This window comes from Ursus americanus, chromosome 34, assembly GCF_024610735.1.
Source record: "Ursus americanus isolate L20-20 chromosome 34, mUrsAme1.1.p, whole genome shotgun sequence".
In the NCBI taxonomy this organism is placed as follows: Eukaryota; Metazoa; Chordata; class Mammalia; order Carnivora; family Ursidae; genus Ursus; species Ursus americanus.
The window spans coordinates 1576431-1604404 of NC_142160.1; the positions used below are offsets into that span (position 1 = coordinate 1576431).

General features: G+C 40.7%; 1 protein-coding gene and 1 long non-coding RNA gene across 22 annotated transcripts in view; one reads left to right on the forward strand and one right to left on the reverse strand.

The window, feature by feature from the left end:
* ZNF169 (zinc finger protein 169) overlaps positions 1–27712 on the forward strand; it is a 91697-nt gene extending 63985 nt beyond the window's left edge. For 11 of the 21 annotated variants that reach the window (XM_087858909.1, XM_087858911.1, XM_087858917.1 and 8 more), the window contains one exon: positions 8526–27712. In XM_087858909.1, coding sequence (XP_087715035.1) covers positions 8526–10015 — 1490 coding nt within the window. In that variant the 3' untranslated portion in view covers positions 10016–27712. Of the gene's footprint in view, positions 1–1649 lie in introns of all 21 variants that reach the window. The other 10 variants (XM_087858919.1, XM_087858920.1, XM_087858923.1 and 7 more) reach the window with 3 other exon arrangements.
* LOC123776498 (uncharacterized) overlaps positions 1–27974 on the reverse strand; it is a 68136-nt gene that overhangs the window by 21897 nt on the left and 18265 nt on the right. The window contains exon 2 of the long non-coding RNA XR_006775371.2: positions 9662–10557. This is a non-coding gene — a long non-coding RNA (uncharacterized LOC123776498). The remainder of the gene's footprint in view (positions 1–9661; positions 10558–27974) is intronic.

Here is a 27974-nt window from a genome sequence, read left to right on the forward strand (position 1 = left end):
TGTGAACATTCGTGACAAGTCTTTCATTTCTTTTGGATAAATACCTAGGACTGGAAGGGCTGGGTTGTAGGATACAGTGTATATTTAGCTTTTTACAGAACTCAAAAACTGTTCCCCAAAGTGGCTATATCATTTGCATTCCCACCAGTAGGATATGAGGGTCCCAGATGTTCCACATCTGTCAAAACTTGGTATTGTTAATTTAATTTTAGGCATTCACATAGCTTTGTAGTGGCACCCGTGTTTTGACATTGACCTAGTGACTGATGATGTTGAGAATCTTTTCATGTGCTTATTTGCCATGTATATATATATATCTTTGGTGAACTGTCTTCTTGAATCTTTTGCCCATTTAAAAAAAGTGGTTTCTTATATTTATTTTTGTTAATTGAGTTCTGAAAATTCTTCATATATTCTGTATAGAAGGTCATTATCAGATGTTTGATTTATAGATATTTTCCCTGTGGCTTCCTTTTCATTCTTTTAATGATGTCTTTCAAAGAGAAATTCTTAATTTTGATGAAGTCTAATATTCAGCTTTTTATCTCAGAATTTTACTTTTGGTAGTGTATTTAAGAAATCTTTGCTCTAAAGTGAAACAGATTTTTATATTTTTTTTCTTTTAGAAGTGTTACAATTTTTATTTTACATTTAGCTCTATAATCTATTTTGAATAAATTTTTATACTAAGTACCAGCTCTGGATTTAAATATAGTCATTTGTTTTTGCATACAAATACCCAAATTTTCCAGCACCATTTATTGTAAAGGCAACCTATGCTTTATTGAATTGCCTGTTTATTACCCTTGTGGTAAATTAGTTGACCAATGTATATGGGGGTCTATATTTGGACTCTCTTTTTTTTTTAAGTTGGCTCCATGCCCAGTGTGGAACCCAACATGGGGCTTGAACTCACGAACCTGAAATCAAGACCTGAGCTAAGATCAAGAATTGGACACTTAACTGACTGAGCCACCCAGGCATCCCTGGACTTTTTTCTTTTTTTCCCCCCACTCCTTTCTTTGTCTGTCTTGATGCCAGTATTGCATAGTCTTGATTAATGTAGCCTTATAAGTCTGGAGCTCTGATAGTACAAATCTCCAACATTTTTTCCCTTTTCAATTTGTTTTATTTTAGATTCTTCACATTTCCATATGGATTTTAGAGTCAGCAATTTTCACCAAAAAAAAAGCCTGCTGGGATTTTGATTTGGATTCAGTTAAAGCTACCTCATTTTGCAGATAATTTATATGTAATTAATGCTGTATCACCCAATATGTGAACACAGTATATGTCTCCATTTTTATGGGACTTCTTTAATTTTTGTCAGCCTTGTTTTATAATTTTTAGTACACAGGTTCTTATACATCTGTCAGATTTATCCCTCTATATTTCATATTTTTGATACTATTTAAATTAACCTTTTTTAAAACTCAGTTTTTAACTGTTGAAAGTACAGAGAAGTACAATTAACTTACGGATAATGATCTTATATCTGGTAAACTTGGAAAACTTACTTTTTAGCCCTAGTAGCTTTTTTGCTAAATCCTATAGCATTTTCTACATAGATGATCATGTTATTTGTGAATAAGTTTTACTTCTTTACATTCAGTATATCTTTAATTTCTTTTTCTTGCCTCATTGCACAGGCGAGACCATACAGTGCAATGATGAATTTAAATGGTGAGAGTGGACATCCTTTCCTTGTTCCTGATCTTTTGGGGAATGCTTTCTCCTAAGTGTAAGTTTTATAGCTGCCCTTTATGAGCACAACAAATTTCTATTTCTTGTTTGATGAGAGTTCTTATTGGGAATGGATGTTGGATTTTGTCAAATGTTTTTTGGGCATCTTTTGAGGTGATCATATGTGGGTTTTTTAGTCTTTCATTTTCTTAAAGTTTTTTACTTTTAGTTAATATGCAGTGTTATATTAGTTTCAGGTGTACAATGTAGTGATTCAGCAATTCCATATATCAATCACCCTATACTCATCTCAGCAAGTGCAGACCTTTTTTTTTCAATGTTTGAAGTTTTATTTAAATTCTGCGTAGTTAACATATAGCGAAAATATTGGTTTCATCACGTACATATAACACCCACTGCTTATCACAAGTGCTCTCCTTAATACCCATCACCAGTGTAGCCCAACTCCTACCCACCTCCCCTCCAGCAACCCTCAGTTTATTCTCTGTTGTCAAGAGTCTCTTATGCTTTGCTTCCCTTTTGTTTTCCTTTCCTACGTCCATCTGTTTTGATTCTTAAATTCTGTATGTGAGATAAATGACATTTTTTTTTGTTGTTAAACCAGCCTTTTATTTTTGTTAACGCAGTGCACTGACCTTATTCAGGTTCACCAGTTTTACCTTGACTCTCTTATGTGTGTGGAGTGTATGTTTATCTAGTTCTACGAAATTTTATCCCATATACATTCCTGTAACTGCCACTATATTCAAACATACAGAACAGCTGCATCACATGAATGCCTTGTGCTGCTCTTTTTTTAAATAATTTTTATTATATTATGTTACTCACCATACAGTATATCCTTAGTTTTTGATCTAATGTTCCATGATCCATTATTTGCATATAACACCCAGTGCACCATGCAATATGTACCCTCCTTAATACCCATCACCGACCTATCCCAATCCACCACCCCCCTCCCCTCTGAAGTCCTCAGTTTGTTTCCCAGAGTCCACAGTCTCTCATGGATCATTCCCCCTTCTGTTTACCCCCCCTTTATTCTACCCTTCCTTCTCCTACCAATCTTCCTGCTATTTCTTATGTTCCATAAATGAGTGAAACCATATGATAATTGTCTTTCTCTGCTTGACTTATTTCACTTAGCATAATCTCCTCCAGTCCCGTCCATGTTGATGCAAATGTTGGGTAATCATTATTTCTGATGGCTGAGTAATATCCCATTGTATATATGGACCACATCTTCTTAATCCAGTCGTCTGTTGAAGGGCATCTCGGCTCCTTCCACGATTTAGCTATTGTGGACAATGCTGCTATGAACATTGGGGTGCATATGGCCCTTCTCTTCACTACGTCTGTATCTTTGGGGTAAATACCCAATAGTGTAATGGCTGGATCATAGGGTAGCTCAATTTTTAACTTTTTAAGGGACCTCCACACTGTTTTCCAGAGTGGCTGTACCAACTTGCATTCCCACCAACAATGTAGGAGGGATCCCCTTTCTCTACATCCTCTCCAGCATTTGTTGTTTCCTGCCTTGTCAATTTTTGCCATTCTAACTGGCGTAAGGTGGTATTGATTTGAATTTCCCTGGTGGCTAATGACTTTGAACATTTTTTCATGTGTCTGTTATCCATTCGTATGTTTTCCTTGGAAAAGTGTCTGTTCATATATTCTGCCCATTTTATGATTTGTTTCTTGTGTATTGAGTTTGAGAAGTTCTTTGTAGATCTTGAATACCAGTATTTTATCTGTAGTGTCATTTGCAAATATCTTCTCCCATTCCGTGGGCTGCCTCTTAGTTTTTTTGACTGTTTCCTTGGCTGTGCAGATGCTATTTATCTTGATGAAGTCCCACAAGTTCATTTTTTCTTTTGTTTCTCTTGCCTTTGGAGATATGTCATGAAAAAAGTTGCTGTGGCCGATGTCGTAGAGGTTGCTGCCTATGTTCTCCTCTAGGATTTTGATGGATTCCTGTCTCACATCGAGGTCTTTCACCCATTTGGAGTTTATCTTTATGTATGGTGTGAGAGAGTGGCCAAAGTTTCATTCTTTTGCATATAGCTGTCCAATTTTCCCAGCACCATTTATTGAAGAGACTGTCTTTTTTTCTACTGGATGTTTTTTCCTGTCAAAGATTAGTTGCCCAGAGAGCTAAAGGTCCATTTCTGGAGTCTGTATTCTGTTCCGCTGTTCTGTGTGTCTGTTTTTGTGCCAGTACCATGCTGTCTTTGTGATCACAGCTTTGTAGTATAGCTTGAAATCTGGCAACGTGATGCCCCCAGATTTGTTTTTCCTTTTCAACATTTCCTTGGCGATTCGGAGCCTTTTCTGGTTCCACATAAATTTAAGGGCTGTTTGTTCCAGCTCTTTGAAAAATGTCATTGGAATTTTGATCGGGATAGCATTGTAAGTGTAGATAGCTCTAGGTAGCACATTTTAACTATGTTTATTCTTCCGATCTATGAGCGTGGAATATTTTCCCATCTTTTTGTGTCTTCTTCAATGTCTTTCAAGAGTGATCTGTAGTTTCTAGAATATAGATCCTTTATGTCTCTGGTTAAGTTAATTCCAAGATAACATATGATTTTTGGTGCAATTGTAAATGGAATGGATTCCCTTATTTCTCTTTCTTCAGTCTCACTGTTCATGTATAGAAATGCAACTGATTTCTGAGCATTGATTTTGTATCCCGCCACATTACTGAATTGCTCTATAACTTCTAATAGTTTGGGGGTGGAGTCTTTTGAGTTTTCCATGGAGAGTATCATGTCATCTGCAGAGAGAGACAGTTTGACTTCTTCTTTGCTGATTTGGATATCTTTTATCCCTTTTTGTTGCCTGATTGCTGTTGCAAGGACTTCTAGTACTATGTTCAATAATAGTGGCGAGAGTGGGCATCCTTGTCGTGTTCCTGATCTTAAGGGAAAGGCTCTCAGCTTTTCCCTATTGAGAATGATATTCGCTGTGGGCTTTTCATAGATGGTTTTTATGAGATTGAGGAATGTACCCTCTCCCTTCACTCTGAAGGGTTTTACTCAGGAAAGGATGCTGTATTTTGTCAAATGCTTTTTCTGCATCAATTGAGAGGACCATATGATTCTTGTCTCTTTTCTTAATGTGTTCTATCACACTGATGGATTTACGAATGTTGAACCACACTGGCATCCCAGGGATGAATCCCACCTGGTCGTGATGGATAATCCCTTTAATGTACTGTTGGATCCTATTAGCTAGGACCTTGTTGAGAATTTTGGCGTCCATATTCATCAGGGATATCGGTCTGTAATTCTCCTTTTTGATGGGGTCTTTGCCTGGTTTTGGAATAAGAGTAATGCTGGCCTCATAGAATGAGTTTGGAAGTTTTCCTTCTGTCTCTATTTTTTGAAACAGCTTCAGGAGAATAGGTATTATTTTTTCTTTGAATGTTTGGTAGAATTCCCCTCGGAATCCATGAGGCCCTGACCCTTGTTTTTGGGGAGGTTTTTGATCACTGCTTCAATTTCGTTACTGATTATTGGTCTGTTCAGATTGTCAGTTTCTTCCTGTTTCAGTCTGGGTAGTTTACAGGTTTCCGGAAAGGCATCCATTTCTTCCAGATTGCTTAATATATTGGCATATAGTTGTTGATAATAGTTTCTAATAATTGTTTCTATTTCCTTGGTGTTAGTCTATTAATTTGGGTCCTTTCCCTTTTCTCTTGGATAAGTCTGGCCTGTGGTTTAATTGATCTTCTTCTTTCAAAGAACCAGCTTCTGGTTTCGTTGATCTGCTCCACTGTATTTCTGGTTTCCAGTTCATTGATGTCTGCTCTAATCTTACTTCTCTTTACATGTGCGGCTTAGGCCTGTTTAGTTGCTCCACGTCCAGTTGTTTGAGTTGTGAGCATAGGGTCTGTATTTTAGATTTTTCTATTCTTTTGAGTGTGCCTCCTTTAGTATCCTTGTCTCTTTTTACAGACTTTTACAGTCTCTTTTGACATCCATTTCCATGATCTCCTTATCCTCACTTTTCAATCTTCATGTGTCTTTAGGTGTGAAATGAGTGTCTGGTAAGCAGCATATAGCGGGTCTTGTTTTTTACCTGCTCTGTCATACTGTGTCTTTGGAGTGGAGCACTTAGGTCATTTACATTGAAAGTAATTATTGATCTGTATTGCCATTTTGTTGCTAGTTCTGTGGTTGCATTTGTAGCTTTTTTCTGATTCTTCTCTTTCTTTAATGGTTTGTTGGTTTTATTTAATGATATACTTAGATTCTTGACTCTTTGTTTTGCTTATCTATTACTGTTTTTTGATTTGTTTACGATTTAATTTATATATAACATCTGCATACAGCAGTCTGTTTTAAGCTGATGGTCACTCAGTGTTGCATTAATTCTTTACTCCTCCCCTCTGCTCCATGTTTTAGGTATGTGGTGTCCTAGTTTGGATCCTTTTATGAATCCCTTGACTGACTTTTACTGAAATACCTCTACTGCCTTTGCGTGTTTTTTACTTTTCACACTCTAACGTATCAGTTTTCCTTTCCACTGAAAGTGTTCCCTTTAATATTTCTTCTACAGCTGGTTAGTGGGCACAGACTACTGTAGGTTTTGTCTGGGAAACTCTTTCTCTCTCCTATTCTGAATGGTGGCCTTGCTGGATATAAAGTATTCTTGGCTGCAGAAGTTTCTCTTTCAGCACTTTGAATATATCATGCCATTCCCTTCTGGCCTGCAAAATCTGCTAATAGCCTTGTGGGGTTTCCCTGTGTATGTAGGTCTTTTCTTTTGCAACCTTAAAATTCTTTACCACTCTTTCTTGCTATTTATTTTAATTACTATGTGTTTTGGTGTGGACCTCCTTGGGTTGATTTTGTTGGTGGAATCTCTGTGCCTCCTGAATCTGAATTTTTTTTTCCCTCCCCAGATTTGGGAAATTTTCAGCTATAATTTCTTCTCTTCCCCACTTTGTCTTCTGGGATCCCGTTGTAGATGTGAATGTTACTATGCTTGTTGGAGTCACTGAGCTCCCTAATTCTATTCTCTATGTGGCATTTGCCTCTCATCTGCTTAGCTTGATTGCTTTACATTACTCTATCCTCCAGGTCACTAATACATTCCTCTCCTTCCTGTAGCCTATTATTTATTCCATCCATTGTATTTTTAGTTTCATTTACTGAGTTCTCAAGGTTCTCACTGATGTCCTTCATTAAAGTCCAGTGAGTATCTCTGTGATCATTACTTTAAATTCTCTATCAGGCTACTGCTACTTATCTCTCCTGTGTTTTTGTCATGGTCTTTCATTTGGGACTTACTCCCCTGCCTTGTTTTATCTGTTTTTGTGTATTAGGAAACTCAGTTACTTCTCCTCTTGAAAACAGTGGTTCTGTGAAGAGAGGTCTTGTAGTGCCCCCTGCATCCTGCCGTTGTGTCAGAGTAGCTTTTCATTGCAGTCCAGACTTCTGCACGGACTCTGCCTGTTATCTGTGGTGTGAGGGAGACCCAGGCAGGCTGGCTCTGAAGGGGAGTGACCACAGGAGGGGTCAGGGGTAGGGTGGTGGTGCTAACAAAATTTGTATTGAGTCACTAGTCCTAGGCCAGATTCCCCAAAGTGTGGTAATGGCCGGGGGTGTGGTGTACATTAGCAGCAGTGGCCTGGGGAGTAGCCAAGGTGGCCCGTAATGGACACATGGCAGCTGGGGGCCTATGGTGGCTGGGCATGGCATGCACAATGTCAGCAGAATTTGCACTGGACCAGCAGCGGCTTTGGGCATACAGCAACTGAGCAGGGCATGCATAAGCTGCTAGTCCTAATTCAGATCCCCCGAAGAAATACAGCGGCCACAGAGGCACAGGACATTAACAGAAGTTTTGCTGAGGCCAGGAGGCTTGGTGTGGGCAAGTCCTCAGGAGAATACAGGGGTGTGGTGCACTGCTAGCAGGTTAGGTACCAAGTGTCTGTGCAGCCCTGCTTCCCACAGGTGGCCCTCTGTTTATGCTGGGGGGGTGGGGGAAGAAAAGGGCACCTGCCAGCTCCTTTGTTCCCACAGAAGTCTCCCAACATGCTTCGAAATCAGCATAAACAGATCTCCTTCCTGTTGTACAAGCTGTCACTTAGCTGTTGCCTCCCCTTGGGCTGCTGTCACTTGCCTAGCACTGATGTGGCTGACTTTTAAAGCTCCAAATCCCACTGGTTATACAAACTCATGGAATTCAGCCCCTCTGGTTTTCAAGGTCAGATATTATGGGGATTTGCTTGCTCTGTGTGCGTTCCATGGTGCTTTCTCCTTTCCGTGGCCACAGCGCCATCCTTCAGGCAGCTTTCAGCCACTGTTTCTGCCCTTCATAACCTCTCAGATGTGAGTCATGGAGTTTGTTCTGCCAGTCTTCAGGTCCCTCTCCAGTTTACAGACTTTGAGTGATAACTAGTTGTAAACATGGGACTGGGTGAGCTTACGGTCCTTTTATTCTGCCATCTTGCACTGCCTCCCTCATGAGTCACACAGTTTCTCAGTAGAAATAATATTTGTGGATAATGTTTGCATCAGCTTTGACCACTGGCTTGCAGAAAACTGTATTGGGAGGAAAATGTCTAACTCTAATGACAGTTTGTAGGGTCAGGCTGCCTATGATGCTTTCTTGCTGGGCTCGTATTTGGAGCTGACTCATCGTGTGTCTTCTGTGTTGCGATAAGGTGTGCATTAATGTGTCAGCGAGGGATGGAAGGTAGGTACGTAAGGGAGGTCGTGGTTGTGGGAACAGCTGAGGAATGACTGTTGGGCAGGTGGAACCAACCATTCACAAGGTACCTGTGGCGATTCTGACCAGCATTTTCTCTCCAGCAGAACCAGGGACAGAATTCCAGCCATGTGGCCATTCTTGCCCCATGGCCTTTTCCAGGACGCAGTTCCTCGAGCAGTATGTGCTGTGTGGTCACCTTCCTCAGATATTCTCATATGCAGGAAGCCCCATCCCAGTGGAAGCTCCAAACTGCTCAAGTGAAGAAGCAGATGATGGAGAGACAGAAGGGAGACTTCGGCTGAGTGGGGTTTCCAGGGTGCTCTTCAGACCCCCTCAGGGCCGGCCAGTAGACTGGGTGGAAGGCAACAGAGTTGGGCATCCTGAGGAGGCAGGCCTCTCAGCATCTGAAGCAGCCGTGTGTGGAAAATACAAACTGGGACTTGGTACCAAATCTAGCTTCTTGAGCCTCCAGAAGCATCATGTATGTCCTGAATGTGGCAGAAGCTTCTGTCAGAAGTCAGACCTCACCAAGCACCAGAGGACACACTCAGGGGAGAAGCCTTACAGCTGTAGGGAGTGTGGGCGAGGCTTTGGCCGCAAGTCCTCCCTCACCATCCACCAGAGGAAACATTCAGGGGAGAAGCCTTACGTGTGCCAGGAGTGTGGGCGCCACTTCAGGTACACGTCCTCACTCACCAACCACAAGAGGATACACTCTGGGGAGAGGCCCTTCGAATGTCAGGAATGTGGGCGAGGTTTTCGCCAAAAGATTGCCCTCATCCTGCATCAGAGGACACACCTGGAGGAGAAGCCCTTCGTCTGTCCTGAATGTGGGAGAGGCTTCTGCCAGAAGGCATCGCTCCTCCAACACCGCAGCTCACATTCAGGCGAAAGGCCTTTCTTGTGCCTCGAGTGTGGGCGTGGCTTCAGGCAGCAGGCGCTGCTCCTCAGTCATCAGGTCACACACTCGGGGGAGAAGCCTTATGTCTGTGCCGAGTGTGGGCACGGCTTTCGCCAGAAGGTCACTCTTGTCAGACACCAGAGGACGCACACGGGGGAGAAGCCTTACCTGTGCCCGGAGTGTGGGCGGGGCTTTAGCCAGAAGGTCTCCCTCATGGGACACCAGAGGACACACACAGGGGAGAGGCCTTACCTGTGCCCGGAGTGTGGGCGGGGCTTTGGTCAGAAGGTCACCCTCATCAGACACCAGAGGACACACACAGGGGAGAAACCTTACCTGTGCCCAGAGTGTGGACGCACCTTTGGCTTCAAGTCACTCCTCACCAGACACCAGAGGACACACTTAGAGGTGGCTGATGTGTACAGGGTACGTGAACAAGGACTTGGCCAGAAGTCGCACTTCACCTCTGACCGGAGGTCACACTCGGTGGGGAAGCCATGTGTGTGCAGTGAGTGTGGACGAGGCTTTGGCTTCAGGTCAGCCCTTATCAGACACCAGCGCACCCACTCAGGAGAGAAGCCATATGTGTGCAGGGAGTGCGGCCGAGGCTTCAGCCAGAAGTCTCACCTTCACAGACACAGGAGGACCAAGTCTGGCCATCGCCTCCCACCTCAAGAGCTGCTCTCCTGACCTTTCCTCACATGCAGTGGAGGAAAAAAAATGTGTTCTTTCAGTGATTGGAAGATAGTTGATTTATGGTTTATTTTCTGTGCTAGCAATGTGTTTTAACTTGCTAGAGCTGCCATAATGAAACACCACGAACTTGATGGCTAAAGAACAATTTTCTCACAGTTTTTGGGACTGGAAGTCCAAGCTCAATGTACGCACTTCGGTTTCTACTGCAGCCTCTCTCCTCAGCTGGCAGATGCCTGCATCCTTACTGTGTCCTCACATGGCCTTTGTATACGCACTTCCAAGGACTACAGCCTTAGTGTTAGGGCCCCACTCTATCACCAAACGAGGTCACGCTGTGGGTTCTGGCTTCGACATAGGAATTTGGAACAGTTCAGTCCATAACTGCCTCTTGGACCCCCAAAATTCATGTTCTCACATCTACAGCATGTTCTTAATAGCTCCCAAAGTATTGACCCATTCCAGCACTGACTGTCCAAGTGTGGGTGAGGCCAGGGGTATGTTTCATCCTGAGGCAAAGTTCCTCTCCAGCTGTGAACCTGTGAACCAGACAAGTTACCACAGATGTAGAATTTGCATTCCCTTTTCACAGGGGGAAACAAGAAAAGATTGATGGGTCCCAAGCACGTCTGTGACCTAGCAAGCAAATTCTGTTAGGTTTTAAGGCTTGAGAATAATGTCTGGTAGGATGCTTTGCCCTGTGGTCCTGCTGGGGTGGCAGCAGCAGGCTGACCGCAGTATGCAACCCCCTGAAACCATGGAGGCATTCACCCTCCGGGCCCACTACGGGAATGGCAGACCAACTAATCTGTTTCCCCATTGTGGTCACTGTTTCCTCCTTTTGGTGGGTAGCACCATAGAAGTCTGACAGCTGGCCTTTGCTGTGTCCTGTCTGTACCATCCTTAGTTCAGCCTCATAGTTTCCACTGAGCATCAACTGGTTCCAAACTAATCTCTTTATCAAATGACTGTCCAGCAACACCACTGGTGTTCTCTCCAGAACAGGCTTTCTCATTTTCACAATATGGAGAGGCTAAGAATTCTCTAAATCTTCAAGTTCTGGCTCCTTTTTGCTAAAAACAGTTCCTTCTATTTACCTCCCTCCTCACACATTTCTATGAGGAGTAACAAGAAACAGGTATACCTTTCAACAACTTGCTTAGAAACCATCTCAGCTAAGAATTTGTCACTTCTGTCACCTGTCGACCCTCCACTAAGCACTGGAACACAACCCAGCCACATTCTTGGCTGCTTTATAATCAGGATTGCCTTTCCTTTAGTTTCCAGTAACGTTCCACATTTCTGTCTGAGGCCACAGCAGAATCACTTCTAATTCCCCTGTTCCTACCATAGTCTCCTTGAGGCAACCCTGGCTTTCTCCAGTAAGCACCTCAAAACTCTTGCACCCTCTACCCACCACCCAGTTCCAAAACCACCTCCATAGTTTTTCACATTTATAATAGCACACCACTCAGTACCAAAACCAGCCTTTTGCCAGGACTGCCATAACAAAACGAGAGACTGGAAGTCCCAAGATCACCGTGACCTACTGAACCTTGCCCGCTGGCTGGCAGGTGGCACCTTCTCCTCAATATGGCCATTCCCCTGCAAGTGTACCAGACAGCAAGTGAGCTCTAGAGTCCCTTACTCTTGTAAGATCAGGGGTCTACCCTTACAACATCATTTAACTTCCAGTACTTCCTTAAGATGCTGTATCCAAATACTGTCACATTAGGAAAGGGCTTCACCATGGACTTTTGGGGGAAATTTCAGTTCATAACACTGCCTACTGGACCCCCCAGATTCCTACCTGGCCATCAACCCCTGCCGTAAAGGGTCCTGATCTTTTTTTTCCCAGGAGTGTGAAGTCAGCAAGAAGCACTGGGCAGTGCTGCACTTTCTTCAAGTAGAATGCAAGAAGCATGCTGGTCCTCTCAGTGGCCGGGGTGGGGGGGGGGTGTTGGACACACCTGTTTTCTAAGCCCTCCTTCACACCCAGGTCTGTTTAATAAACTGCTTCCTTACAAAGCTGAACCTGATCATATACCTCATTCCTTCAGCTGCCAAGAACCCCGTCGTCCTGAACCTCAGGAGACATGGAGGGTCACTGTATCTGTTCTGAACTGTGGCCCTGTGTGTGGGGAGGGCCTTCATCATCGCCCTTAGGTCCTCCACCACCACCAGTTGAGGGCATCTTCCTGCATCCCCAGCACTGCATCCTATTAGCCACACCATGTACCAGTGATCCAGCCTGAGGTCTCGGGGCCTTTCTTCACGACCCTCCCTAGTCCTCCTGTCTTTATACCCAGCCCAACGTACTGTCCCTTTAGCCTGCCTCTTGCTCTCGGATCCCCAGAGCCTGACAAGTGCCTACTCCAGGACAGGCTTTATCCCTTTGCCTTGGGCACAGTAATGTGCCCACAAAGTCCTTTTCCCCAGGCCCAGAGGTTTTGCTGGCTTAAAATCCAGAGGCAATAAAAGATTAATACAGAAAAAAATAAGAAAAAACCCAAAATTTTAGATGTCAAAAAATATCAAAAGTAGTATCAAAAGACAAATGTCTGGAAGGAAAATCTATCAACATATTTCACAAATAAATGGCTAATATCCCCATTTTATAAGAACTTGCAAAAATCAAAAGAGAAATGCCACAGAAAGTGGGCAAAAGACATGATCAGTAGTAAGTACAGAGTGTAGTCTGCTGCTTACAGGAGAACGCCAAGGGCCAACTGGTAACTATACTTTCCTCCTCATAATATTATCATGGTGTTTTTATCAAAGCTATGAAGTTAACTTTAGGAACTATTCAGATTTTCCATTATTGTCCTTGTGATCTAGGATCTAGTCTTTTCCATTATTGTCCTTGTGATCTAGGATCTAGTCTAGGTCCCATACTGCATTTATTCTCATGTCTCTAGCTTCCTCCAATCTGTGACAGTTCCTCTGTCAGTCTGTCATCCATGACCTTGACACTTAAAGAGAGCTGGTCAAATATTTTATAGAACCTCACAGTTTGGGATTGGTATTTTCTCATTATTAGATCTGCATTATAGATTTTCTAGAATACCACAGAAGTGAAGTATCCTTACTATATCATATCAGAGAGCACGTGATACCAACAAGATTTATCCATGGTGATGTAACCTTGATCACTTGGTTAAAAGTGGTGGCTGCCAGGACTCTCCACTGTAAACTTCCCATTTTTCTCTTTCCATACCCCATTTATTGGAAGTAATCAGTAAATCCAGTCTGTACTCCAAGAGAAGGGAATTAAGCTCTATTTCCTGGAGAATGCACCTTGTGATTAGGGCTTCTTACATCCCCCAACCCACAGAACAAAGTGGCGCAGTGTTTTCTGCTTCCCAAACTAGCAAAAGACAGCCCAGATAGGTCCATTCCTCCCTGGATGGAACAAAAGTCCTGCTGACAACACTAGGTGAGCCAAGCAGCACCAGCAGGTAGGAATGATTAAGGGAAGTGCTTTCTCTTCTCACAGGGTTGAGACTCCCCTCCCTCACCTAGACCCAGCACAGCCAGGGAAGGTCAGTCCTGCCACAGAAACACCTGTTTGAGGAAGTACTCTTTATCTCCAGAGACCTGAGATTCCCCATCCAGATGCAAGACACTTAGCTGGGTGGCACCAGCAAGGACATCCCCGCTAAACTGCCCAGCCCAAGAAGAGATCCAGCTCCCTTACTGGCAGACAACAGGTTGCCAGGAGGCACTGGAAATGGGGATCCTGAAACCTTAGCAGCTCAACGTGTGAAGCCTTTGCTTCCCTTTTGGGCCAGAGCATCCCTTCCCCTCTCTAGAGACACCAGGCAGCCTGGTTTTGGGGAACTCCTTCCACATTCCTAACACCAGCAGGAAAAAGTGGAAGCAACAGTGGTACCAAATAAGCCAAGTAGACCTAAATAGCATTGCAAGAGCACTGAAAACTACACTGTCATTGGATCAAACAGAAAGAAAAAAAAAAAAAAAAGGCGGCAATCTGGGAGCTAACTTAAAATCAAAGGTTTAAATATGACCCAGAGTCTCTTAATAGCTAAATGTGCAGAATGCAATAGAAAGTTACTCATCATACCAAGAACCAGTAAATCACAACTTAAATGAGAAAAGACAATCAACTGACACTAACACTGAGATAAGTATGATATTGGAACTGACAGGGATATTATATTAAAGCACCCATCATAAAAATGCTTCAAGCAATCACAAGTTCTCTTGAAACAAATGAAAGAAGTACAAGATCCCAAGAACAACCCCCCCCCCAGAAGTTACACCAAAGTTCAATGGGAAATTATAGAAATAAGAAATAGAGACGTTTAAAAGCTCATTGGATGGACTTAATGGTAGAGGTGATATGACAGAAAATGTAATTGTAGAATTTGAGGGCAGATTAATAGAATTTAGCAAATCTGAACAATGGAGAAAAAAGACTGAAAAAAAAAAAATCTTTGGGACAAGAACAGAAAAGCTAACATTTGTGTCAAGTCCCAGAAAATGAGAAAAGAAATAGGATTGAGAAAATATTTGAAGAAATAGTTTGAAGAAATGACCAGAAACATTCCGTATTTGACAGGAAACATAAATGTGCAGATTCAATAAGGCAAGTGAGTACCAAATAACATAAATCAGAAGAAGTCCACGCTAAGACATCATAATTAAAATTCTGAAATCTAAAAACCAAAAAAAAAAAAATCTTGAAAGCAACCCCAGAGAAATATCTCATTACCCATAAGGGGACACCAATTCAAATGATGGATTTCTCATGAAATTATGGAGGTCACGAGATGGCACGCTTTTCTTCCAAGTGCTGAAAGAAGACTGATAACTGCAGACTGAGTATCTGCCAAAACCATCCTTCAAAAATGAAGGCAGAATTAACAAATACATTCCCAGATGAAAGAACTGCAAGAATTTGTTGCTAGCAGACCTGACCTTAAAAAATGGCTAAAAGGAAATTCTTCAAACAGAAAATAATAAAATACTGGAGCATCAGGAAGAAATAAAAAACTATGAAAAGAGCACAAATGTGACTACATAAAACAGGCCATCCTTCTACCCACAAGTTTTTAAAATGTGATGATTGAAGACCACCTGATACTCTAGATAATGATGTTTAAAAGTAGGAAAACCAGGGATGTACTGTATGGTGACTAACATAATATAATAAAAAATATGGTTATAAAAAAAAGTAGGAAAAGGGCCCTAAACAAAAATAACATTTTTACACTTCACTCCAAATGGTAATATACTGATAGACTGTGATAAGGACTAATGTGTATTGTAATACCTAGAGCAAACTATACAAAGAGATACACTAAAAACATGAAGAATGAATCCAAATAGAACTTAAATATCAAATAACCTACAGAAAAGCAAGAAAAGAGAAACAGAAAAATGAGACCCAGAGGAAACAAATTTGAATTCAGTAATAAAATGGCCAACTTAAGCCCTAACACATCAGTAATTACTTTAGTTACCTTAAAACTGGTTCTAATTAAACCAGTCAGAAGACAAAGATTGTGAGAGTGGATTTAAAAAAAACTCCCCAACTATACACTGTTTATCAAATTCAGTAACATAAGCAGATTGAAAATAAAAAGGGCAGGAAAAAATACACCATGCAATCATTAATTTTAAAAAGTGTAAGTTCCCATATTATATCTAATACAATAGACTTCACAGCAAAGAAATTGACCAGAGACAGAGAGGGATGTTATATGATAATATAGGAATCAATGCACCAGGACGGTATAACAATCCTAAAAGTGAATGAACCAAATAACAAATATGCATGAAGCAAAAACTGATTGAGCTGAAACAGTTTGAGAGAATTTCATCATTATTGTTGAGGACTTTAACAATGCTCTGTCAGCAACTGAGAACTACAGAATAAAAATCACCAAGGATGTAGATCTGAACACCATAGTCAAACACCGGGATCTGACACATATATCACTCCAGCCAAAAACAACAGAGTAGGTTTGTTTTTCAAACACCAGTGAAATATTCACCAAGACAGTCCATTTCCTGGTCCATAAAACACATCTCAACAAATTTAAAAGAAAATAATAAAGAGTATATTCTTTCACTACAATCGAATCAAACTAGACATCAATAACAGACAAGAAAATTTACGAAGACTCTGAAATTTAACAGCATAGTACTGAACCATGGGTCGAACAGGAAGTTGTTTCAAAGGAAATAATTTAAAAATATATTGCACTGAATGAAAATGAAATACAAGATACCAATCTGTGAGATGCAGCTAATGCCATGAGGAGGAAACTGATAGCACTAAATACATCATACATACAAAAATGTTTCAAACCAGTAACTGAAATTTATACCTAAAGAAACTTGAGAAGTAGAACAAACCCAAAGGAAGCAAATGGATAGAAATAACAAAGAGCAAAGGTCAATGTAGTTCATAGAGAAAAACAGATGAATCAAGGGAATAAAATGCTGGTTCTCTAAAAAGTAAAATAAACTCGACTAACCTCTTGTAAGAATGACTAAAATTAGAGCAAAAATACAAATTATCAAAATCAGGAATGAAATGGGATATCACTACAGATCTTGTAGCCATCAAAAGGGTAATAAGGGAGTGCTATGAACAATTTTACAACAATCGTGAATTCTGTATCTTTGAAGAAGTGGACCAGTTCCTCAAAAACCACATCCCAAAACTCTAGATCAAATAGATAATCTGAGCGTTTACATAACCACTATGAAAACTGAATTCATAATGTAATTTTTATACATGGTTGGGTTCTATTTGCTAATTTTGAGGATTTTTGCATGCATCTTCATGAGAAGTATTAGTCTGTAGTTTTATACTTTTACATTTCCTTTGTCTGCTTTTGCTATTAGGGTAGTACTGGCCTCATAAAATAAGTTAGGAAATGTTTCTTCCTCTTTTCTGGAAGAGACTGTATAACATTGGTCTTAATAATCGTTCTTCAAATGTTTGGTAAAATACTCCAATGAAACCATCTGGGCCTGGAGATTTCTTTTTCAGGAACTTTTAAGATCTACTACTGCTCTTGTGCTGAATAACTTTTCAGACCAGTAAGTACTTCAATAATTGTAACATAAACTCAAAACTTTACCCAAAAAAGAGAAAAAAATAATGCTTAGGCCTCATAAGCACCACATTTCCAATAAAGTGCAGTGGCCTTAGCTATATCTCCCAGGGCTAGAGCTGAAAGCCACAAGGGAAGTTTGTGTGGTGGTGTGTTTTAGGGGATCAGAACAGAGAGAAAATGGACCTTCCTTATTCTAAGCAACTGTGGTGCTGCTTCTGTTCCATATGGGAACAAAAAACTCCAATCACCTTCTTTTTTAAAGTGGTAGAAAGACGGGACACAATTTTTTCTCCTATTAAACCCACATAATCTTTTGGAGGTTCTGAAGGCCTGGCATATGGTTGGCCCAGCTGAGCACAGAATGAAGGGTCTATCTTAAGTCTGGGTAAGAAGATTCTGGTTTCCTCAGCAAACCATTACTTATTCACTCTTGGGTCTCCTGGAAGGGATATGGTTTTGCAATCAGCACCATCCCCTCTCTGGTCTCCTGGCTCCATTCCAGAAGGAACCAGACTGAAATGTGCTGAGAACCCTCAGAAGAATTGGTCCAGGAAGAGAAGAGGTAGCACAAGTGGACGCATGACTCAGGATATCAGAGGCCATGTTTCCTGTGTACGTGCCTGAAAGCCAAGCATGTGACTCATATTTATCCTATCCATGAGACAGATATCTGTCATCCTGGAAACTGGTAATATCTACCATTTAGGGTTTTGATTTGGGGTTTTTTTTTAAAGAAATAAGGGGCATAACATGTAGAATGTTCAGAGTACAGAGAGAAATCAAAGATTAGAAACTCCCCATTCCCAACTTCAGCTCTTCTATCACAATTTCTAAAGTAAAATCATTAGGGTTTTTTTCCCCTTTCATAAAACATGAGGATCCCTGAAATAGGACACATTGTACTAAGATATATGCCCACTCCCCAACACAGGAATTCTAGAAAATCATACAATTTTAATATATAGCTTATCTTGAAAAATGAAAATAATCAAAAGATGAACAAAAATACAAAATGAAAATCTGGGGACTTATGTTAACATTTTCTGAGACCAAAATACAATAAAATTACAAATAAGAAAAACCATAAGAAAAAGCCTCTTACACTTAGAAAACTAAACAAAATTCTATTAATTCATGTGTCCAAAAATGAAATCTAGTGGAAACCTAATAACATTTATAACTTTATAACAATGAACCCAATATATATATCATAAATAGAGAAGAACTAAAATATTAAAGGAAAATCAATAGCCAAGATGCCATCATATTTGACACTAATATTGGAAGTAAATGAGCATTTTCAGTCAGAAAGTTGGAAAAATAACAGGTACATGCTCAAGGAAAAAGAATATTAAAAAACAAAGTACTGAATAGCAGAAACTAAGTGAAACAGAGAGCAAAGAAACTTCAGTGTATTAAGGTTCTTCAGAAAAATGGAACCAATAGTGTGTGTGTCTCTGTGTGTGTGTTTATTAAGGAATTGCTCATTTGATTAAGGGGCTGACAGGTCTGAATCTTCAGGACAAGCCATTGGGCTGAAAACCCAGTGAAAAGTATTCTTGGGAGCACCAATAAACAAAATATAGAGATAAATTCAGATATTAAAAACAAACTTATGATTCCTGAGGGGAAAAGAGGCCAAAAACAAAAAAAAGGCAAGTAAGCATGCTTAGGGGATAATTTCTAATCTGGGAAACTTCAGATTTTGTTGTTATGGCCTTGAACTCACTGGATGAGGTTTACGCGCACTTTCAAGAGTAATCTCTACTTAAAGTCACCTGATGGTAGATGTTAACTACGTCTACAAAATGCCTTCACAGAAACACCTAGATTTGTGTTTGATTAAATAAGTAGGTACTATAGTCTAGCTAAGTTAACACATAGAATTATCCATCACAGCCCACCCTTTGTCAACTGGACACTTACATACATCTCAAACTATACTTAATCTCCAAATAAAGGTAACAACAAAGTCATACTTCTGCCTGATGTGGTATAATTCTGTAGGGAAGTGCTAGTTCATTTTTGGTTGTATGGAGTTCACTGGTCATATAGTTGTAGCTGGTATTCATGTCTACCTTACTGCATTACCCACTCTGTATTCTCTTTGCCCTCGGTAAGCCCCTCAGCTTATAGTTCTTTGCCAGATGAGGTGTCCCAAACTTTCATTTCTGAATGGGCCATGAGTAGTTCTGCCTGAATTGTAATTTCCCATTGACTTTAATCACAGGACATGGCAGATGTCCTAGGGTATCTCCTATGTTCTGGACACTCTCCTTCCTTAACTCCACTGTGTAGTAACAGCCCAGTTTCTCCTTAATAATCAGGACCAATCATCCCATCCACTAAAATGATCTCCTTTTTTGCCTATTGAGAGGCACGAGGATCTGAAAGTGGCTGGGGGGAGAAGGAGTCTCAATTTCCAGGCTGACAGAATTATTGCTGTCTCCCGGTGGAAGCAAAATTTTTGGTGGAGGGTCTCTATGGCTAATAGTGAGTAGAGCTACTCCCATTTCCACCCCTTGATTCCTGGACCAGTGAATCCTGACTGTGGGAGAAACTATATACTGAAGGCAGACTTAGAGCATATGCAGCTGCTAGGAGTACACTGCACCAGCCCTGCAAGGTATTGCCGCTTAGGCTGGCACTGTAAGTGAATGTTCAAAAGGCCAGTTCACTTCAGGCAACTACTTCAGGATGGTGGGGAAATGGTAAGACCAGTGAACTCCACATGTTAGCCCATTCACAGTCTTCATCTGCTGTGAAGTGAGTTCTCTGACCAGAATCAATGCTGTATGGAATACCATGAGGGTGGATAACACATCCTTTAAATCCACATATGGTAGTTTTGGCAAAAGCAATGCATTCAGTGAAGACAAAACCATATCTAATAGACTAAGTGTCTATTCTAGTAGAAGTAAAGCGCCAGTACCTCCATGATGGAAGACAGGCTTCACAGTCCTCTGGTTTCCACAGGATAATGTTATTGTCTTGTTTCAGTAACTCTGTGGGCTACTAGGGAACTGAAACCTATTTCTCATGAATAAGGCACTGTACCTAGTCTCTGTGATAAGGAGGGTTCTTAGACAAAGAGAAGAGTGGAGAGAACTTGCTAGTATGCCATTTGAGGTCCTGATGACTTCAAATATCAAGGCACATAATACTGAATTTTATTCAAAGAAATTATGGCCAAAAACTTCCCAAATCTAGGGAAGTAAATGGACAACCAAATCCAGGAAGCTTAACAGAATCAAGTTAGAGGAATCCAAAGAAGTTCACACCAAGAAGTATTATAATCAAACTGTCAAAAACTCAAGACAAAGAATTGTAAAAGCAACAAGAAAAAGCGAGTTCATGTATAGGGTCCCCCATAAGGTCTCAGTGGAAACCTTGCAGGCCAGAAGGTAGTGGGATAATATACTCAAAGCACTAAAAGAAAAAAACTGCCAACCAAGAACACTGTATGTGGCAAAACTACTCTTCAAAAGCAAAGGAGAGAGAAGGATTTTCCCAGATAAAAGTTGAAGTTGTTCATTCACCACTGGACTTTTCTTAACAAGAAATGCTAAAGGGAATTCTTCAGGTTGAAATGAAAGCATGCAAAGCAGCAACAGGAGAGCAAATAAAAGTATTATACTCAGTGGTCAAGGTAAATATGCAGAAAAATACAGACTACCAAAATACTGTAATAGTGGTGAGAAAAATCAATTCTAATAAAGAATAGACAAAAATATAAAAATATGTAAATATGTTAAGAGATTCACAATATAAAAAGATGTAAATTTTGACATCAGTAACTTAAAGTATGTAGGAAGAAGAGTAAACGTATAAAGCTTTCGTACACAACTTTTATCAAAGCTAAACCTAGAGGGAGGAGTTAAGATGGCAGAGTAGGGGGACCCTGAACTTGCCTCGTCCTTCAAACACAGCTAGATCAACAGGGAACTATTTTGAACAACTACGAATACAATCTGAGGATTAAGAAAACAATCTGCACAATCAGAGGGTGAGAACATGGCAGATGCGAGGTTGAGGTTCGGAGTGCTGAATTGGGGAAGAGAAAGCCAAAAGGCAGCGAAGGGGAGGGAACTCTTTTCATGGAGCAAAGTCAGGGAGAGAGCAGGAGAGTGCGCAGCACACAGGGTTTGCACAATAAGCCACAGTGAGGGGATGCCCTGGGTCACACTGGAAGAGAAGCTTCCCTTCCTGGAGTACATTTGGAAGAGTGTAATTTGCCTCTCCAAAGACAAAAGGCCAGCTGGAAGCCGTTGAGTGGAGTTTAATAGCAGGGAAAGAGGTGTGCAGAGAGGTCAGATAACCTAGGAGCAGCTTTTCGCTATAAACCACAACAGAGTTAAGCCATCATGTGCACACCGAATGCCTGCTTTTCTGGGACAGAACTGAACAGAGAGCAGTGACACACACAGGCTGCAGATAACCTGGTTGCATCGTTTCACTGTGTGCCACAACAGACTCAAGCCGCTGTGCGACTGCTCTTCCAGGACAGAACGGAGTAGGGGACTAAGGCACGTGCAGATGGCAGATAACCAGGTCGCACCTTTTTGCTGTTCATCACAACAGAATCCGGCCACCATGTGCACACTGTGCAACTGCTTTTCTGGGACAGGATGGTGCCCCAAGGCTCTCCTTTAGAGGAGGGGAGTGGATCCATACGTTGCCAGGCATTTTAAAATTTGAAGTTTTAAATCCTAGCCACTGGCCGGAGATAAAATACAGCAGATCTGTGGTGCCAAACATGCTGATGGCCCAGGCACAGACAGGTTAAGGGCAGAGATCTGACAAAAGCCTGAGACACAGGAGACTATTTGCTTTTCTATGAAGGCCTCCTGAAGAGTGGCAGCCATGAGTTGCCCTCCCTGGGGACAAGAGGTTGGGGTGACTCCATCTTCCTCCTTTAGCACCTCTCCCTCCGCCTGCCCACCAGCACAGTCAGACATCAGAGAGAAGCAGAGCACCTCCAGGGAAGGCTGGACTCGCCTGCACCAAACCCTGCCCCCCTGCACCTGGCAGGGTCACCTTTACAAGGGCAAGACTGTGATCCAGCCCAGAAGAACTCTCCCTCAGAAGACCAACACAGGCCCCTGGCATGTACCAAGTCTACTGACTGAAGAGTGCTACAAAGCATGAGCTCCAGTTTTGGTGGAAATAGGACCAGGCTTCCTTTCCTTCCTTTCCTCCCTTTCTCTCTTTCTTTCTTTCTTTCTTTCTCTCTCTCTCTCTCTCTCTCTCTCTCTCTCCCTTTCTCTTTTTCCCTTCTTTTTTCATTTAAAAAATTTTTCATTTTTTTAATTTCTTATTTTTTTAACCTTTTATTATATACATTTTCCCCTTGTTTTTGATATAATTTCTTCTTCTCTTTTTGGTTTGTTTCCTTCTCTTATAATTTGGGTCAGGCTTTTGATTTTTTTCTTCTTTCCTTACTCTTTCACCTTCTTTCTTATTCTTTGGAATCAGGCTTACAGTTTTTTGTTTCTTTGCTTTTTTGTTCCTTTTCCTTTTCTCTTATCTTCAATCAGGCTTTTTTTTTCTTTTCCAAGCTTATCCTAACAAATAAATTAAAGCAAACCTAGTTAAAGGTCCAAACACTCCCAGGCAAGGAGGAACTCTATAGAGGATGGACCAGCGGGAAAGAGCAGCCAAAATGTAACAGCAGAGTGCACACAGCATACACCAGAAACACTTCATGAGTGCCAGACCCTGGACAGTGTATGACCTCTTTTTAATATAACATTACTTTGAGGTGCAGGAAACAAAACAAGCTTTCATAACACTCAAAATATACGAACTTAGGCAAGATTACAGGAAGGAGGAATTCTCCCCAAAACAAAGGTCAGGAAGATGCCACAGCCACGGACTTACTCAAAGAAGATACACGCAATGTATCTCAACAAAACTTAGATCAACAGTTATAAGACTACTAGCTGGACATGAAAAAGCATAGAAGACAGCAGAGAAACACTTGCTGCAGAGATATATGACCTAAAAACTAGTCAGGCTGAAGTAAAAAATGCTATAACTCAGATGCAAAACAGACTGGATATAATCACTGCAAGGACTGGAGAAGCAGAGGAGATGATAGATGACATAGAAGAAAAAATCATGGGAAAAATGAAGCTGAAAAGAAGAGGGAAAGAAAATGATTAGATCATGAAGGTAGACTTAGGGAACTCAGTTTGGCAATTCCATAAACCAAAAGGATATTTGTATCATAGGAGTCCCAGAAGAAGAAGAGTGGGGGAAAGGGGGCAGAAGGTTTATTTGAACAAATTATAGCTGAGAACTTTCCTAATAAAGGAAACAGACATTCAAGTCCAAGAGGCACAGAGAACTCTCCTCAAAATCAACAAAAACAGGTCAACACCATGACATATTGTAATGAAACTTGCAAAATGCAAAGATAAAGAGAGAATCCTCAAGGCAGCTCAGAAGAAAAAAATCCTTAACCTGTAAGAGTAGGCACAAAAGGCTGGCAGGAGACCCATCCACGCAGTCCTGGCAGGCCAGAAAGGACTGGCATGATATATTCACCGTGCTAAATGGGAAAAATACACAGCCAACAATACTTTATCTACAAGGCTGTCATTCAGAATAGGAGAGAGTTTCCAGGACAAGCAAAAACTAAAGGATTTTGTGAACACTAAAGCAGCACCGCTAAAGGAGACCCTTTGAGCAGAGAGATGAAAAGTAACAAAGACTAGAAAGGAACAGAGACAATCTACAGGAACAGAGACTTTACAGGTACTACAGGTAATACAATGGCGCTAAATTCATATCTTTCAGTATTCACTCTGAATGTAAATGGACTAACTGATCCAATCAAAAGAGAGAGGGTACCAGAATGGATTAAAAAAAAAAAAAAGACCCATGGGGGTGCGCCTGGGTGGCTCAGTCGTTAAGCGTCTGCCTTTGGCTCAGGGCGTGATCCCAGGGTCCTAGGATGGAGCCCCGCATCCGGCTCCCTGCTCTGCTGGGAGCCTGCTTCTTCCTCTCCCACTCCCCCTGCTTGTGTTCCCTCTCTCACTGGCTGTCTCTCTGTCAAATAAATAAATGAAATCTTAAAAAAGAAAAAAAAAAAAGACCCATGGATAATTTGCCTATGAGAGACTCATTTTAGACCCTAAGACACCTCCAGATTGAAAGTGAGGGGGTAGAGAACCATTAATCATGCCAATGGATATCAAAAGAAAGCTGGAGTACCCATCGTTATATCAGACAAACTAGATTTTAATAAGAGATGTAAAAGGACACTATATCAGAGTAAAAGGGTCTATCCAATAAGAAGAACTAACAATTGTAAATATTTATGCCCTTAACTTGGGAGCAGCCAAATATATAAACCACTAATAACAAAATTAAAGAAACTCACTGATAATAATACAATAATAGTAGGGGACTTTAACACCTCACTCACAGCAATGGACAAATCATCTAAGCAGAAAATCAACAAAGAAACAAGGGCTTTGAATGACACAATGGACCAGATGGACTTCACAGATTTATACAGAGCCTGTCATTCTAAAGCACCAGAATACAAATTCCTCTCAAGTACACACAGAACATTCTCCAGAATAGATCACATACTGGGTCACAAACCAGGTCTCAACCAGTACAGAAAGACTGAGATTATACAATGCATATTTATAGACAACAGTTCATTAAAATTTGAAGTCAACCACAAAAAAAATTTTTGGAAGGACCACAACTACATGGAGGTTAAAGAGCATCCTACTAAATGATGGGTCAACCAGGAAATTAAAGAAGACTTTTAAAAAATACACGGAACCAAATGAAAATGAAAACATGACAGTTCAAAACCTCTGGGATTTAACAAAGGCAATCCTAAGAGGGAAGTACATGGCAATACAGGCCTTCCTCAAGAAACAAGTCTCAAATATACAACGTAACCTTACACCTAAAGGAGCTGGAGAAAACACAGCAAATAAAGCCTAAATACAACAGAAGAGAAACAACAAAGATTAGAGCAGAAATCAATTAGATAGAAATTTAAAAAAAAACAGATAAATAAAACTAGTAGCTGGTTTTCAGAAAGAATTAAGATTGATAAACCCCTAGCCACACTTACCAAAAAGAAAAGAGGACCCAAATAAATAAAATCGTGAATGAAAGAGATCACAACCAACCCAAAGAAATATAAACAAGTGTAAGAACATATTATGAGCAACTATATGCCAACAAATTAGGCAATCTGAAAGAAATGGATGCATTCCTAGAGACATATAAACTACCAACACTGAAACAGGAACAAACAGAAAATCCCAACAGACCCATAACCAGCAAGGAAATTAAAGCACTAATCAAAAACCTCCCGAAAACCAAGAGTCCAGGGCCAGATGGCTTCCTAGAGGAATTCTATATTTAAAGAATTAATACCTTTTCTTCTGAAACTGTTCCCAAAAAACAGAAGTGGAAGGGAAACTTCCAAACTCATTACCTTGATCCCCAAACGAGACAGAGACCCCAACAAGAAGAATTACAAACCATGTCTCCTATCCATTTGTTGACTTATTTGTTTTTCTCCCATTCCGTGGGTTGCCTCTTTGTTTTGTTGACTGTTTCCTTTGCTGTACAGAAGCTTTTTCTCTTGAGGAACTCCCATAAGTTCATTTTCGCTTCTGTTTCCCTTGCCTTTGGAGACGTGTCTGGAAAGAAGCTGTTGTGGCCAATGTTGAAGGGGTTACTGCCTGTGTTTTCCTCTAGAATGTTAATGGATTCCTGTTGCACATTGAGGTCTTTCATCCATTTAGAGTTTATCTTTGTGTACAGTGTAAGAGAATGGTCTAGTTTCATTCTTCTCCATGTGGCTATCCAATTTTCACCACACCATTTATTGAAGAAACTGTCTTTTTCCCATTGGACATTTTTTCCTGCTTTGTCAAAGACTAGTTGACCATAGAGTTGAGGGTCCATTTCTGGGGTCTCTATTTTGTTCCATTGATCTATGTGTCTGTTTTTGTGCTAGTACCATGCTGTCTTGGTGATCACAGATTTGTAATATACCTTGAAATCAGACAATGTGATGCCCCTGGCTTTGTTTTTCTTTTTCAACATTTCCTTGGTGATTCGGGCTCTTTCTGGTTCCATACAAATTTTAGGATTGTTTGTTCCAGCTCTTTGAAAAATGCCATTGGTATTTTGATCAGGATGGCATTGAAAGTATAGATTGCTCTGGGCAGCATAGATTTTAACAATGTTTATTTTTCTGATCCATGAGCATGGAATATTTTTCCATCTTTTTGTGTCTTCTTCAATTTCTTTCATCAATGTTCTGTAGTTTCTAGAATATGGATCGTTTACCTCTTTGGTTAGGTTTATTCCAAGGTATCTTATGGTTTGTGGTGCTACTGTAAACAGAATCGATTCCTTAATTTCTCTTTCTACAGTTACATTGTTAGTGTATAGGAAAGCAATTGATTTCTATGCATTGATTTTTGTATCCTGCCACATTACTGAATTGCTTGTATGAGTTCTAGTAATTTGGGGGTGGAGTCTTTTGGGTTTTCCACATAAAGCATCATGTCATCTGCGAAGAGACAGAGTTTGACTTCTTCTCTGCCAATCTGAATGCCTTTTATTTCTTTTTGTTGTCTGACTGCTGAGGCTAGGACTTCTAGTACTATGTTGAACAGTAATGGCGAGAGTGGGCATCCTTGTCGTGTTCCTGATCTTAAGGGAAAGGCTTCCAGCTTTTCCCCATTGAGAATGATATTCGCTGTGGGCTTTTCATAGATGGTTTTTATGAAATTGAAGAATGTACCCTCTATCCCTACACTCTGAAGGGTTCTAATCAGGAAAGGATGCTGTATTTTGTCAAATGCTTTTTCTGCATCAATTGAGAGGACCATATGATTCGTCTCTTTTCTTATTAATGTGTTCTATCACACTGATGGATTTACGAATGTTGAACCACACTGGCATCCCAGGGATGAATCCCACCTGGTCGTGATGGATAATCCCTTTAATGTACTGTTGGATCCTATTAGCTAGGACCTTGTTGAGAATTTTGGCGTCCATATTCATCAGGGATATCGGTCTGTAATTCTCCTTTTAGATGGGGGTCTTTGCCTGGTTTTGGGATAAGAGTAATGCTGGCCTCATAGAATGAGTTTGGAAGTTTTCCTTCTGTCTCTATTTTTTGAAACAGCTTCAGGAGAATAGGTATTATTTTTTCTTTGAATGTTTGGTAGAATTCCCCTTGGAATCCATGAGGCCCTGACCCTTGTTTTGGGGGAGGTTTTTGATCACTGCTTCAATTTCGTTACTGATTATTGGTCTATTCAGATTGTCAGTTTCTTCCTGTTTCAGTCTGGGTAGTTTACAGGTTTCTGGAAAGGCATCCATTTCTTCCAGGTTGCTTAATATATTGGCATATAGTTATTGATAATTGTTTCTAATAATTGTTTCTATTTCCTTGGTGTTAGTCATGATCTCTCCCCTTTCATTCATAATTTTATTAATTTGGGTCCTTTCCCTTTTCTTTTGGATAAGTCTGGCCAGTGGCTTATTGATCTTATTAACTCCTTCAGAGAACCAGCTTCTAGTTTCGTTGATCTGCTCTACTGTATTTCTGGTTTCTAATTCATTGATCTCTGCTCTAATCTTAATTTCTCTTCTCCTTCTTGGCTTAGGCTTTATTTGTTGTTCTTTCTCCAGTTCTTTAAGGTGTAAAGTTAGTTGGTGTATTCGGGATTTTTCTTTTTTCTTTTTTTTTTTTTTGAGTGAGGCTTGGATGGCTATGTATTTCCCCCTTAGGACCACCTTTGCAGTATCGCATAGGCTTTGGACCGATGTGTTTTCATTCTCATTTGTTTCCATGAATTGTT